Below are 15112 nucleotides of genomic sequence, written 5' to 3' on the forward strand. Positions count from 1 at the left end.
AATTATGTACATGTGTTCTTTGTTGATAGGAGAAAAAATATTATCATTATTGATTTTCGTCATGTTTGATTTTATCCCTATGTTTTCCACAAGTTCCTATGATGTAAATAAATGATCTATACATTTTATAACCTTGATATATAAATGAATTATGAATCGTATTTGGATTTTAGTCCTATAAGTATACATTTATATAGGAAATGAATGAACATGTGTGTAAAATATCATGATAGAGAATTGTTATTTTAATTCCTTTCTGATTTATTTGATAAAAAAACATATTGCTTTTTAATCGCTCTGTGCATGTGTAAATACTAAAATAAACAAAAATATGTATAATATAATGAAAACTACAGGGACAAGCCCATTAGTCGAACAGTAAAAAATAGGCCCTGTTAAGGGGTACACGTCAAGGACCCAAACAACAATGAACTAGAGACACAAACATTGTTACACCACTTCTTAAATCATAAGTTTCACATTTTGTTTTATTACTGAATTTTACATAGAATGACACTTGCCTGGAAAACTGTGATAATGTGATGTCTGCATTAAAATTAAGCACGGCTAAAATAGCGTATTTATACATACATAGTTTAGTCACACATGGCATTCCAGAGAGTGTTCATGTGGATTTTTTCAATTTACTCCAATTCAAGTACACACATGCATGATATGATTGAAATAATAAAAACATTTCGCAACGTTGCCTTACAAACGTCTTTTTAAGCATTGTACTTTTGAAATATTTTGGAAAACCTTTTTCTACTAAGTACTGTAGTACAAAATTGCTGTTTTAGAAATATCAAATACAAGCCGTAGCGTATTTATGAGGAAAACAACAGACATAAATATCGATACTACAAAAGTTAAAACTGCCATAGTGTATCTATGCAAGCACACGTGGTATAATTCCAAGATTGATCATAACATTAAACGTCTCCGGCAATTTTGAAATACATATACCTGAAATGTTTGTGCTAGAACTACCAGAGTGTATTAATGCATAATATTATCCTTTATGTACTTAACAAATTGTTCAAAGAAGTAATTCCTATCTACAAAACTCGCCTATAGTAGTTTTATAAACATTAAAAAAGTAGCCAATACCGAAGATGAAAATTACCACAACCTACATATCACAGGATTACCATTGCGCTGTTTTGCATGTGCGTTTACCTACTGATGATTGTCTTCAATCAAATTACTACAACACACGTCTACGGTTTTTCCTACATTTGTTCAAAATTCATCATATCCGTAGTGTATTAATGAGAGTTTTGTATTTTTCCGAAGTCAACCAGAGCGTAGTTATGCCGATATGTCATATTTATTAATAAGTGAATATTTTAATTGCCGTTACATAATAAAACAAATAAAATGCATTTTATTGTATTAATGTGTCTATTAAAGGGTTTAAGTAAAAGGAAAAATGTACATTTTCACTAGAACATTACCTTATTAGGGATAATGTATATGTCACTAATTCGTGAAATGCAAACTTGATTTATAAGGGTGTTATGTTATATAATTTTATGTACTATATAATGTTGGTAATTAATTTCTTTAATTGTGTTATAAATTTGTACTGTTTCAAAATTGATAAACATTTTACCTAATTGCTAACGCATTTTAATCGGGAGATTTAAGTCTCTGCTTTTAGCAAAACATGTACAAGATTATAAAAATAAGCGGTATTCCCACGCTGTACGATAGCGGTAATCAGAAGCCGAATATTTGAGTACGGTTTACACTGCTGTGGTAGTTCGCCGGTGAATGATAGAGGTAATGGGGACACCCGAATTTAGGGTCTGCATTAGGCGGCTATGGTAGCGGAAAGGATATAGATCTTCTAAAAAATCGCCCTGAGTACTACCAAAATCCCCCTGAATTTTCAGCCTTTTAAACAAATCCCCCATCTACATTGTTTATAATATATATATTATAATAGAATGAACTTTGAAAATAGTCATATAAAAAAGTTGAATACAGAGAGTTATGTACATGACCTATGTTATCAATGACAAGCAGTTGCCTTGGTTTGTCAGGATGAAGCCAATACCCAAAACTGCAATTCAATAATAGTTCTGCCCAAACAAGCAATGATTTCTTGGTGACTGTGCTGAATTCTATTGAAGGATTAATTATTTATAAGAAATGATAGTATGGCCAATAGCCATTTATTGAAAAACTTCAGAGCATCATGACATGTATGTATGTATACCCATGTGTCAAAACCATACTGACTGTTAATACAAATTTATGAACTACAATGCAAAGTATGGTAAAAATCAATTTCATAATGGAAGAATAAAACAGACCATCGATAATAGCAATGATGACACAGTAATTCTTGGATAGTATATCATGTCATTCCTCAGAATACTGGTGTTTGTATGCAAGAATATAATCTTGGTTTGTGTGATATATTTCAAAACAGGGAACAACACAAAAAAACAACGTCACAGTGAGGGCAAAAATACACTGTCTCATGGCCGGGAGGTTTCCTTTTCTCCCCTCTACTTGCTAGAATCTCCCTAACAGCAGGATTGCAGACAATGCATCTCCTTGCTGAAGGGTTGATTCCTGCAAGTTTTCTAGGGAAGTGGTTCCTAGCAGTTAACCTGTCTAACGGTTGAGATTTTGGTCTACCATGCATAGGAGCAGGAATGGTATTACAAATATTCCCCAACTCAACAACCTCCTCAACAAGGCGTTCCCTAAACTACTTGTGAGTCATTGGATTCCTGACATTGCCTTTATATGTATGAGTTCAGCACAGTCAACCCAAGAATGTGAAAAAACACCTTCTTCCACCACTTCAGAACCTTCAGATCAAGCCTAAAATTGGCAACCATCTGATCTGAACAATCAACACCTCCCATGAATTTGTCTTACATAACAACACACTTTGGTCTAATTTTCTGCTTGTGGGTGACATTTTCACATGTGTATGAAGTGGTTAAGATGTACACAATGTTGGAATCATTGTATTTCATTCCAGATAGTTGACCAGTACTCATAATGTATGTGTCACCTTGGTTTGCTAACTGCTTGAGTTTTAGTTGCTGGGGGAGGCCTTTCCTGTTTTTGCGACAAGTCCCAACTGCAGTCACACCAACCTCCCATAAGTCCATAAATAGATGAGGGCTGGAAAAGTAATTGTCACAGAACCATACATGACCTTGGCCGAACCTGCCACGGAGCAGATCCATCACAAGATTATATATTGTTCCGTGCTCAGATGGTAGGGAAACCCTCCTTCCAGTGTATAAGTTGAAACGCAAACAATAGCCAGACACAGAGTCACAGAGCATGTAAGCTTTTAAGCCGTACTTTATGGGTTTGTTTGGACTACATACACTGAAAGCAAGGTTACCCCTCCATGGCACCATACCCTTGTCTACTGAAATGAAATGTTGGGGCTTGTATGTAGTTGCAAACTTATAAAGAATAGAAGAATAGACAGTGCCAAGCTTAAATAACAGATCATGGCCAGGACTTTCTCTGGCAATATACACAGCATTATTGTTGAGATGGAAAAAAGACATCAACAACAAAAAACGATCGCGTTACATGGTAGATGAAAATAACAGGGTTGCGGTGACAGGTGTGGTAGACCAGTAGTCAGTAACATTCGACTGTCGTACAAGGCCCATGGCTATCACAATGGCTAGAAACTTTAGCATCTCCCCTCTGTTTGTGGGATGCCACTTTCGAAATCTGCAATATTTAATACATTTGATAGTAGGTTTCAAGGCTTTTAGAAATCTACATGAACTTAATAACAAATTCTGATTAAAGAAATTAATACAATGCAATGTATTTTCAGTTACTGAAATTGAACTTTAACACTATATGTAACATGTTTCTATTAGAAGATTTCTAAAATGCAAATACTGAAGGGAAATTACAGGAATTGCATCCATTTCTGCCTTACACCAGAGTAAATTCACCTATACATTTATGAGGTGTTTTATACTGTTTGAAACGTGATAATTGTTTATTATCATAGAAAGTAATCATTCCAATGTCCACAGTATTCCTGGTAATTGTTTTCATATGTGTGGGGGGGGGGGGGGGGGGGGGGAAGCTTGTCATTGTTTTTAATTCAGCTCATGTGATTGTCATTACGAAAATTAATACAAATTTGCATTCATAATAGTGTTTAAACAATAATTAAAACTACGACCACATGTGTGAAGGACATTTCATTGATTGCGGAAGTTGAAGTTGAGGAAAATATGAAAATAGGTTATGGAAAAACATTTGAGAGAGGCTATGCACGTTCGCTATGTATCTTATAAAACTCTTGAAATAAGAATTCCAAATATAACCAGGGAATATCCGTTTTTACTATAAATAATCAGCTAAATATATAGGGGCCCATTGAACGCATACTCAAAATGGCAGAGTAAGGAGAAAATGATAAAAAGCTGATACATAATTATGGATTTCTCTCTCACTTTACCATTATCAATACTTAAATCTTAGTCACATGCAAGATGTTTTACTTTGCTATGTGAATCTTATGCACTGATATGGTAACTGGCTCTAAGATTGGAAGTGGAAATGGATTTGGTGAGCTTCGTATGGTAATTATTACGGTCCGAAAATATCCGGACTTAGCACGGATTGGGTTACACACTACTAAGTCCGAATATATTCTGACCCCGCACGGTAAGGGTTAAAAGTGCATTATTTCTGTGTTAAAAGCACATTTTTTTCCTCATTTTTAAGTGTACTATTGTGGGCAAAAGTGAAATCCCAGAAAACATTTTTTTATCTCAGGTGAACTCTGCAACCATCATGATCCCCTGGCCTTGCTGCAAAGTGATATAATGGTCAATATGAACTTTAAAGAAAAAAAAAATATTTTAAAGAAATAATCATGCAGGAAAGTGTATAAAAAATATTGTGTATTGTGATTTTTAGTGCCGGTAGGGGGCAACTTGAGACAAGCCAAGGAACCGGCCACCATAAAGTTAAAACTACCTCAAAAGGCTGGGTAAGACTACAGTTTTATTTGTTGATGCCACTGGTTTATATGTGTTATGTTTTCAGGCTGTTGTTAGCCAGGCTTTTATGGAATTACAACTCTTGTCATTGGTCAGGCAGGTCTGGGATTGATTTATTGGGGTGACCCAGTTGTTTGTTTGGCATATTAGTTTAACTCTGTGGCTGTTCGGGTGGGACTGGAATTATTAGGTTTGGGTAACTATGTCGCAGCTTGGGTTGGACTGGGATTTTTAGATTGGGGTAACTTTATTGCAGCTTTGGCCAGACTGGAATTATTACGTAGTGATAACTCTTGTCATTGGTCAGTCAGGAGTGGGATTTTTATGCCCCCTTTCGAAAAAGAGGGGTATGTTGCTTTGCACAGGCATGTCGGTCGGTCGGTCAGTCCGTCGGTAGACCAAAGCTTGTCTGAGTGATAACTCAACAATTCTTGGACGTATGGTCATCAAACTTCACATGAAGGTTGGGCCTGACCAGTAGATGACCCCTATTGATTTTGGGGGTCATCAGGTCAAAGGTCAAGGTCACAGTGACCTTTAATGTTAATTTTAAAGCTTGTCCGAGTGATAACTCGACAATGCCTGCACCCATGGCCCTCAAACTTGACATGGAAATTGGGCCTGAGCAGTAGATGACCCCTATTGTTTTTGGGGGTCATCAGGCCGTAGGTCAAGGTCACAGTGACCTTGAATGATAAAAGGTTGTCCGAGTGATAACGTGACAATGCCTGCACCCATGGCCCTCAAACTTGACTTGGAGGTTGGGCCTGACCAGTAGATGACCCCTATTGTTTTGGGGGGTCATTGGACCAAAGGCCAAGGTCACATGTACCTTGAATGGTAAAAGGTTGTCCGAGTGATAACTCAACAATGCCTGTACCCATGGCCCGCATAATTGAATTGGAGGTTGGGCCTGACCAGTAGATGACCCCTATTGTTTTTGGGGGTCATCGGGCCAAAGGTCAAGGTCACAGTGACCTTGTATGGTAAAAGGTTGTCCGAGTGATAACTCAACAATGCCTGCACCCATGGCCCGCATAATTGAATTGGAGGTTGGGCCTGACCAGTAGATGACCCCTATTGTTTTTGGGGGTCATCGGGCCAAAGGTCAAGGTCACAGTGACCTTGTATGGTAAAAGGTTGTCCGAGTGATAACTCAACAATGCCTGCACCCATGGCCCGCATCATTGAATTGGAGGTTGGGCCTGACCAGTAGATGACCCCTATTGTTTTTGGGGGTCATCGGGCCAAAGGTCAAGGTCACAGTCACCTTGAATGGTAAAAGGTTGTCCGAGTGATAACTCAACAATGCCTGCACCCATGGCCCGCATAATTGAATTGGAGGTTGGGCCTGACCAGTAGATGACCCCTATTGTTTTTGGGGGTCATCAGGCCAAAGGTCAAGGTCACAGTGACCTTGAATGGTAAAAGGTTGTCCGAGTGATAACTCGACAATGCCTGCACCCATGGCCCTCATAATTGAATTGGAGGTTGGGCCTGACCAGTAGAAGACCCTTATTGTTTTTGGGGGTCATCGGGCCAAAGGTCAAGGTCACAGTCACCTTGAATGGTTAGGTTTTCCGTGTGATAACTTGACAATGCCTGCACCCATGGCCCCCAAACTTGACTTGGAGATTGGGCTTGACAAGTACATGACCCCTATTGTTTTTTGGGGTCATCTGGCCAAAGGTCAAGGTCACAGTGACCTTGAATGGTTAGAGGTTTTCCGTGTGATAACTTGACAATGCCTGCACCCATGGCCCTCAAACTTGACTTGGAGATTGGGCCTGTCCAGTACATGACCCCTATTGTTTTTTGGGGTCATCTGGCCAAAGGTCAAGGTCACAGTCACCTTGAATGGTTAGAGGTTTTCCGTGTGATAACTTGACAATGCCTGCACCCATGGCCCTCAAACTTGACTTGGAGATTGGGCCTGACCAGTACATGACCCCTTATGTTTTGGGGGGTCATCAGGCCAAAGGTCAAGGTCACAGTGAACTTGAATGGTAAAAGGTTGTCCAAGTGATAACTTGACAATGGCTGCACCCATGGCCCTCAAACTTGACTTGGAGGTTGGGCCTGACCAGTAGATGACCCCTATTGTTTTGGGGGGTCATTGGACCAAAGGCCAAGGTCACATGTACCTTGAATGGTAAAAGGTTGTCCGAGTGATAACTCAACAATGCCTGCACCCATGGGCCTCAAACTTGACTTGGAGAATTGGCCTGACCAGGAGATAACCCCTATGGTTTTTGGGGGTCATCTGGCCAAAGCTCAAGGTCACAGTGACCTGGAATGGTAAAAGGTTGTCAGAGTGATAACTCGACAATGCCTGCACCCATGTCCCTCAAACTTGACTTGGAGGTTGGGCCTGGCCAGAAGATGGTCCCTATTGATTTAAGGGGTCATTGGGCCAAAGGTCAAGGTCACAGTGACCTGGAATAGTAAAAGGTTATCCAAGTGATAACTCTACAATGCCTGCACCCATGGCCCTCAAACTTGACATTTAGGTTTCTGGTGACCAGCTGATGACTCTGGATTTTGAGTTAATAGAGTCAAAGGTCATGGTCATAACACACTCTATCCTCACACTTTAATGGTCATAATCTTAAAACTGCCTTAACGGCAACAAATCAGCTGTCATTTCGGTCCATGCATATTTCATTCAATTGTCCATATAATCCTGACAACATGGCGCTCAGGGGGGGCATAATGTTTGACAAACATCTCTTGTTAGATTGGTGTCACCCAGTTGCAGCTTTGGCAGGATTATAATTATAACATAGTGATAACTCTGTCATTGGTCAGTCAGGACTGGGATTATTCGATTGGGGTCACCCATTGCAGCTTTGGCAGGACTAGAATTATTAATTCCCCGCCACAGAGTAGGGAGGGGATTATAGGAATGCAATTTGTCCGTCTGTCAGTCTTTCCGTCCGTCCGTCTGTCCATCTGGCTGTAACATTTCGTGTCTGGGCTACAACTTCACAAGGTCACACGCGACATTTAAAGGTCAGAGTATACAGTAGGTCAAAGGTCATGGTCACCACGACCTTGAGATGAAGAAATGGTTTCCGCTCAATAACTAAAGAACGCTTGTACCCAGGAACTTCATACTTGGTATGCTAGTTGGTCATGACTAGTAGATGACCCCTATTGATTTTGAGATCAAAAGGTCAAATGTCAAGGTCACTGTGACCTTGAGGTGAAGAAACAGTTACTGCTCAATAACTAAAGTACCATTGCACCCAGGAACTTCATACTTGGTATGCCAGTTGTTCATAACTAGTAGATGACCCAATTGATTTTCAGGTCAGAAGGTCAAAGGTCAAGCAAACCTTGAGGTAAAATAACGGTTTCTGCTGATTTACTAAACAACACTTTGGCCCAGGAACTTCATACTTGGTTTGCTAGTTGGTCTTGATTATTAGATGACCCCTATTGATTTTGAGGTCAGTAGGTGAAGGTCAAAGTAACCTTCAGGTAAAAACTAATTTATTGGTCACCAGTCCTTACATCACACTTTTTTCCGTTCAATAACTAATGAAAGCTTGGACCCAAGAACTTTATACTTGGACCCAGGAACTTCATACTTTGTATGCAAGTTGGTCATGACAAGTAGATGACCCCTATGTTTGATCATCTCCAGTCCATAAATACAAATTTCATGTCCATCATTGATTATTTCTCACCTACAAGTACACAGGCAGACAAGCCACTCTAGTTGGATTTTGGTTACTCTGTTGTAGCTGGAGCAGGACTAGGGGAAATCTGTTTTGGGATAGGAAGAACAGGGTGTAAAAAGGTGCTTCATGTTTCTCCAGTTTTTGCATTTTTTGATAAAACTTTTGAAACTATAAAGTCCAAGGTCTGGTCAGGTTTTATTGCAGCTGCAAGGACAAAATATCAGTCCTACAAATGTACATAGAAAATGCAACCAAAATCTTTCATGCATTGGAAATGTAACTTAAACCAGTCTTGCATATCTTGGTTTAAAATATACGCTGCTTCAGAGTCCTTTTTAAGGTACACCAGTAAATTTACGGGGAGAATGTGTGCAATAAATGTCCTTAAGATATTTTTATTATTGAAAGGCGGTTAGCGCTAAAAACAAGGTTACGCCACGAAATTTTTGATATTTAGCCTTATGATCTTTATTGAAACAGAGCTTTATGTGTTAAAGCTTTGAAAGTGGAGTTTTCCTTTGAGTTGACAAGAAGCATGTTCTTACTATTGCTTAACCATTTACTTCATGTAAAACCAAGCCATATCAGGCTGCCAGTGTATGGCTTATCAGTTCCTATGAGTACGCCTACTTCATAGGAGATTATTTGTTATTACTTGAATTTTGACTCTCATGTATTACAAACCTATTTTCTAAGTATTTCTTTTGGTTTAATCAATAAGTCATCAATGTAAAGCTTTTAGAGAATCAAATTTCCAATCCAGTCATATAAATTTTATTTTGTTATCTAAATTATTTCCACATGATATTCATAAACAAACTGAAAAACATGTCAAATTTGATGAAAATAAATTTTATTACAATTTAATTTATCAAACTTTACTCAAAATATTATATAAACAACATATTATTATAATTCATTTAATGCAACCTGAATTGAAACAGAGATTAAAAGAATAAATAACAAAGAAATACGGTAGATAGGATATGAAACAGAAGAAATAAAAATGAAAGTTGAACCACAGTCACAGTACATATTGCATTCGGTAATTAAACAAACTACAATGAACAAATAAAGTTATTATCCAACTACTAAATGAGGCCTACATGTTGTTGTTTACTAAATTAATATCGTTTATTGAATGTCCAGGGTCATTATTGGGTTTGATTATAATAATCCTCATTTGGCGTATCGTTGTGCGCGTGATGCTGAGGTCCGAATTCGCCATCTCGACGTCGTACTCAACATCGCTTTAATCGAAGCCAGAATGTTCAGATTTGTCAGACAATCACTGAAATATAAATGGCATTATTCAGGAATGTTGTTATAAACCGAAGTGAACAAGGGCAGAAATTCGTTCTAAATTGCATTCTTTTTTATTCAAAAACATGTGTTTCAACAGCTGATCAATATTAAATTGGGTCATGTCAAAGTTACAATCGGGATAGTCATTCTTAACAATATGGACAGTCATTATTTTATAACATATATGTACTTGCTTTTTTATGCCCCGAAGGTGGGCATATTAAAATCGCACCATCCGTCCTTCCGTCAGTCCAACTCAATAACTCTTGTCCGGGCTGTAACTTTCCCTTGTATGGACAGATTTTAAAATAACTTGCCACATGTGTTCGGCATACCAAGACGACGTGTCGCGTGCAAGAACTGTGTCCCTACCTCTAAGGTCAAGGTCACACTTAGGTGTTTATTCACAATGGAATGCTGCATATAAGGACATAGAGTATAGGTTGTCGTGTCCGGGCTGTAACTTTTTCTTGTATGGACAGATTTTAAAATAACTTGCCACATGTGTTCGGCATACCAAGACGACGTGTTGCGTGCAAGAACCGTGTCCCTACCTCTAAGGTCAAGGTCACACTTAGGTGTTTATTCACAATGGAATGCTGTATATAAGGACATAGAGTATAGGTTGTCGTGTCCGGCCGTAACTTTCCCTTGTATGGACAGATTTAAAAATAACTTGCCACATGTGTTTGACATACAAAGACGACATGTCGCGTGCAAGACCCGTGCCCCTACCTCTAAGGTCAAGGTCACACTTAGGTGTTTATTATACGCCCGAAGGGTCGTATTATGTTATGGCCTCCATCGTCTGTCCGTCTGTCTGTCCGTCTGTCCGTCCATTAGCAATTCCGTGTCCGAGCCATAACTTGGTAACTAATAAAGCGATTTTCAAATAACTTTATACAAATCATCACTACATTAAAAGGATGTGTCGCGCGCAATTTCCAGGTCCAAACCTCAAAGACTAGAATCACCATGGGGGTGCGTTAGCAAATCCGTGTCCGGGCCACAACTTGGTCACTAATAAAGTCATTTTCAAATAACTTTATACAAAGCATCATTACATTAAAGGGATGTGTCGCGCGCAATTTCCAGGTCCATACCTCAAACACTAGAATCACCATGGGGGGGGGGGACGTTAGCAATTCCATGTCCAGGCCATAACTGGGTTACTACTAAAGCAATTTTCCAATAACTTTATACAAATCATCTCTACATTAAAAGGATTTGTCAAGCATGCTTTCCAGGTCCGTACCTCAAAGGTTAATTTCACTGGCGGGCGTTAGCAATTCCGTGTCCGGGCCATAACTTGGTAACTAATAAAGCGATTTTCAAATAACTTTATACAAATCATCACTACATTAAAAGGATGTGTCGCGCGCAATTTCCAGGTCCATACCTCAAAGACTAGAATCACCATGGGGGTGCGTTAGCAAATCCGTGTCAGGGCCACAACTTGGTCACTAATAAAGTCATTTTCAAATAACTTTTTACAAAGCATCATTACATTAAAAGGATGTGTCGCGCGCAATTTCCAGGTCCATACCTCAAACACTAGAATCATCATGGGGGGGGGGGGGACGTTAGCAATTCCATGTCCAGGCCATAACTGGGTTACTACTAAAGCAATTTTCAAATAACTTTATAAAAATCATCTCTACATTAAAAGGATTTGTCAAGCATGCTTTCCAGGTCCGTACCTCAAAGGCTAATATCACATGGGGGCGTTAGCAATTCCATTTCAATATTAGAAGTTTAAGCCTTTGTTGTAAACACTTCACACCTAGTAAGCAGTATATTAGCATAACCTAAATGTTTATTAAAGACCTCAAGCCGAATCTTCTTCGGGCGTATAATGCTCCGTTTCGCGGTGCTCTTGTTCACAATGGAGTGCTGCATATAAGGACATAGAGTATAGGTTGTCGTGTCCGGGCTGTAACTTTCCCTTGTATGGACAGATTTAAAAATAACTTGCCACATGTGTTTGGCATACCAAGACGACGTGTTGCATGCAAAAGCCATGTCCCTACCTCTAAGGTCAAGGTCACACTTAGTGTTTATTCACAATGGAAAGCTGCATATAAGGACATAGAGTATAGGTTGTCGTGTCCGGGCTGTTACTTTCCCTTGTATGGACAGATTTTAAAATAACTTGCCACATGTGTTCGGCATACCAAGACGACATGTCGCGTGCAAGACCCATGTCCCTATTTCTTAGGTCAAGGTCACACTTAGTGTTGATTTACAATGGAATGCTGCAAATAACGACATAGAGTATAGGTTGTTGTGTCTGGGCCGTAACTTTCCCTTGTATAGACAGATAATAAAATAACTTGCCACATGTGTTCCACATCCCAAGACGACGTGTCGGGTGCAAGACCCATGTCCCTACCCCTTAGGTCAAGGTCACACTTAGTGTTTATTCACAATGGAATGCTGCATATGAGGACAAAGAGTATAGGTTGTCATGTACGGGCTGTAACTTTCCATTGTATGAACAGAATTTGCCACATGTGTTTGACATACCAAGACGACGTGTTGCGTGCAAGAACCGTGTCCCTATCTCTAAGGTCAAGGTCACACTTAGAGTTTATTCACAATGGAATGCTGCATATAAGGACATAGAGTATTATAAGGTTGTCGTGTCCGGGCTGTAACTTTCCCTTGTATGGACAGAATTTAAAATAATTTGCCACATGTGTTGGACATATCAAGACAACGTGTTGCGTGCAAGAACTGTGTCCCTACCGCTAAGGTCAAGGTCACACTAAGGTGTTTATTCACAATGGAGTGCTGCATATAAGGATACAGAGTATTGGTTGTTTTGTCCGGGCTGTAACTTTTTCTTGTATGGACAGATTTGAAAATAACTTGCCACATGTGTTCGACATACCAAGACGACGTGTCACGTGCATGACCCATGTCCCTACCTCTAAGGTGAAAGATGCACTTAGTGTTTATTTACAATGGAATGCTGAATATAAGGACATAAGAATGTAGGTTGTCAAGTATGGGTGGTATTTTTTTATGTTCAGAGGAAATTTAAAATAACTTGCCATATGTATTTGTTTGATCTTTAACTTTTCATGTACTGACCTTGTTCATAGGTCAATGTCACATTCGGGGGCATTCGTCACATACTGTGACAGCTCTTGTTTGTATGTCCCATATAATGATTTATGGCCTTTGTTTATACAAGCCAGACGATTTTTTTGTTTACCCAACATGGCCGACATTTTGACACGATTCTGAACCATGACCTGTGACGTCAGGCGCGTGATCAATAAAATATAGTTGTATTATTGGTAGTTAATAATAACTTGCAACATTGTGTAAATTTCCACGAGGAAAAAGAGATGGGAATGCCCACAAACCTGCGCAGTCAACGTTTTACGCATCTTTGATACCAATGACCTTATTTCGCGATTTTCCGAAATTCTTTAAATAGTAACATAGTGTTTTTTTAGTGCATTGTATTTATCGATGTTTATACTTCACGAATGTGAATTAATAGCGAATAAACAAGCATCAGGTATGAAAATAGATGCCCCTACATTACGAATACATAGGATTACGTATCTATGAAGCTATCGATAAAATGCTGATCTGCGTATCTATGAAGCTATGGATAGATAAGTAAAATTGCGTATCTATGAAGAAAAGGGTCAATTAAACAACATTTATTCATATGATAATATTACATCAGCATATTACAAATATACAGGACAAAGGATCAAAGAGATTCTAAGCTTAGATCTGATGCTAAAACTTCTCTCCTTCAATTTATATCATTAATACATTGACATGGTATATACAAATCAAAGCAAGTTCTAGGTATTATTCAGCATAGCTCTGAAAATGGCTTTAAATCCTGTATCTTTGGAGTAGGAATAAATCTGATTAGCAAAACTCAGAAATGCCTTTACATTCTATTTCTTTTTATGCTCCAGAAAGGGTGGCATATAATAATTTAACTGTCTATCTGTCCATCACCATGGTTTCCAATCAATAATTTGTGAACTCTGTGTGACCCAGACACCTCAAACTTTATAGGGAGGTTGGTCATGCCCAGCAGAATCAAAGCACGTAAAGCGTTAAATGGCTTTCGGCCTGCAATGTTTTGTGAGTATAGTCATGTAATTGTAAAACATATTTATTAACATTAACATCTAAAGATAGTATATGCTCACTCATAATTTCCATCGCAAAAACTTTTAGAGTTTAATGTTGATTCTCAATGAGATCATGAAGTATAAGTCACTAGAAATGTGCAATACGCCAAATAGTTACTTATAAGGAGTAATATGGAGTAATACTCTATATCATATAAAACCTTATCTGGAGCTTTGTTGTATCTTAATAAGGCCCTCAACATATGTCACTCGGGACAAAATGAACAGATTTATATCAGTTGTGTTTTTAAATATGCATATGCATTATGCTACATGCTCAAGATATTGGACTGAAATTACTGAGACAAACTGAGAAATATTCACATACTTTCCGTTTCATTCGGCATTACATGACTATGACAAAAATTGTAGCATGACGATAGCCTGTCAACGCTTTACATGGTTTGATTTGAATTGTAAAAGTGTATAATATTCATTTAGTAAATGGTTAAAAGGTTGTTAGAGACTGGTTTGATGCGACAACCATTTTACAAACACAATTAAAAACTAACAATTGCAATAAAAAATGTCAAGTAATAGCTGATTTAGGCAATTTAACACAAAGAAATTATTCTTATGAAAAAACTGATTGTAGGATAAAATGAAGTTTAAAACATTATGGTTCGATATCTTACAGCTAATTAGCATTTAATTGCATCATATAATACGATCCATATTTTCCTGTCTTTTAACTACTTCCTAGAGTTTATTTCCGGGGAATAAACATGTCCGAATGCGATGACCCACATTCTATTCTTAACTACATTGTACATGTAGATATTATCGGTCCTCGGCCGAAGCAAAATCTAAACACAGGTATACAATACATGTATTTATTTGATTCAGTATGCGTTCATTTTGCAACTCTTTGCGGATTCTGCTTTTCTATATTGCGTTCTGTCACCCACCGATATCAAAATATATATCAATT

General features: G+C 38.4%; 1 protein-coding gene across 10 annotated transcripts in view; it reads left to right on the top strand.

Annotated features, from left to right (window-relative positions):
- LOC128238309 (mitogen-activated protein kinase kinase kinase 15-like) overlaps positions 1–15112 on the top strand; it is a 280117-nt gene that overhangs the window by 139751 nt on the left and 125254 nt on the right. For all 10 annotated transcript variants that reach the window (XM_052954094.1, XM_052954098.1, XM_052954095.1 and 7 more), the window contains one exon: positions 4936–5008. In XM_052954094.1, coding sequence (XP_052810054.1) covers positions 4936–5008 — 73 coding nt within the window. The remainder of the gene's footprint in view (positions 1–4935; positions 5009–15112) is intronic.

Source organism: Mya arenaria, chromosome 6 (assembly GCF_026914265.1).
Source record: "Mya arenaria isolate MELC-2E11 chromosome 6, ASM2691426v1".
NCBI classification, from domain to species: Eukaryota; Metazoa; Mollusca; class Bivalvia; order Myida; family Myidae; genus Mya; species Mya arenaria.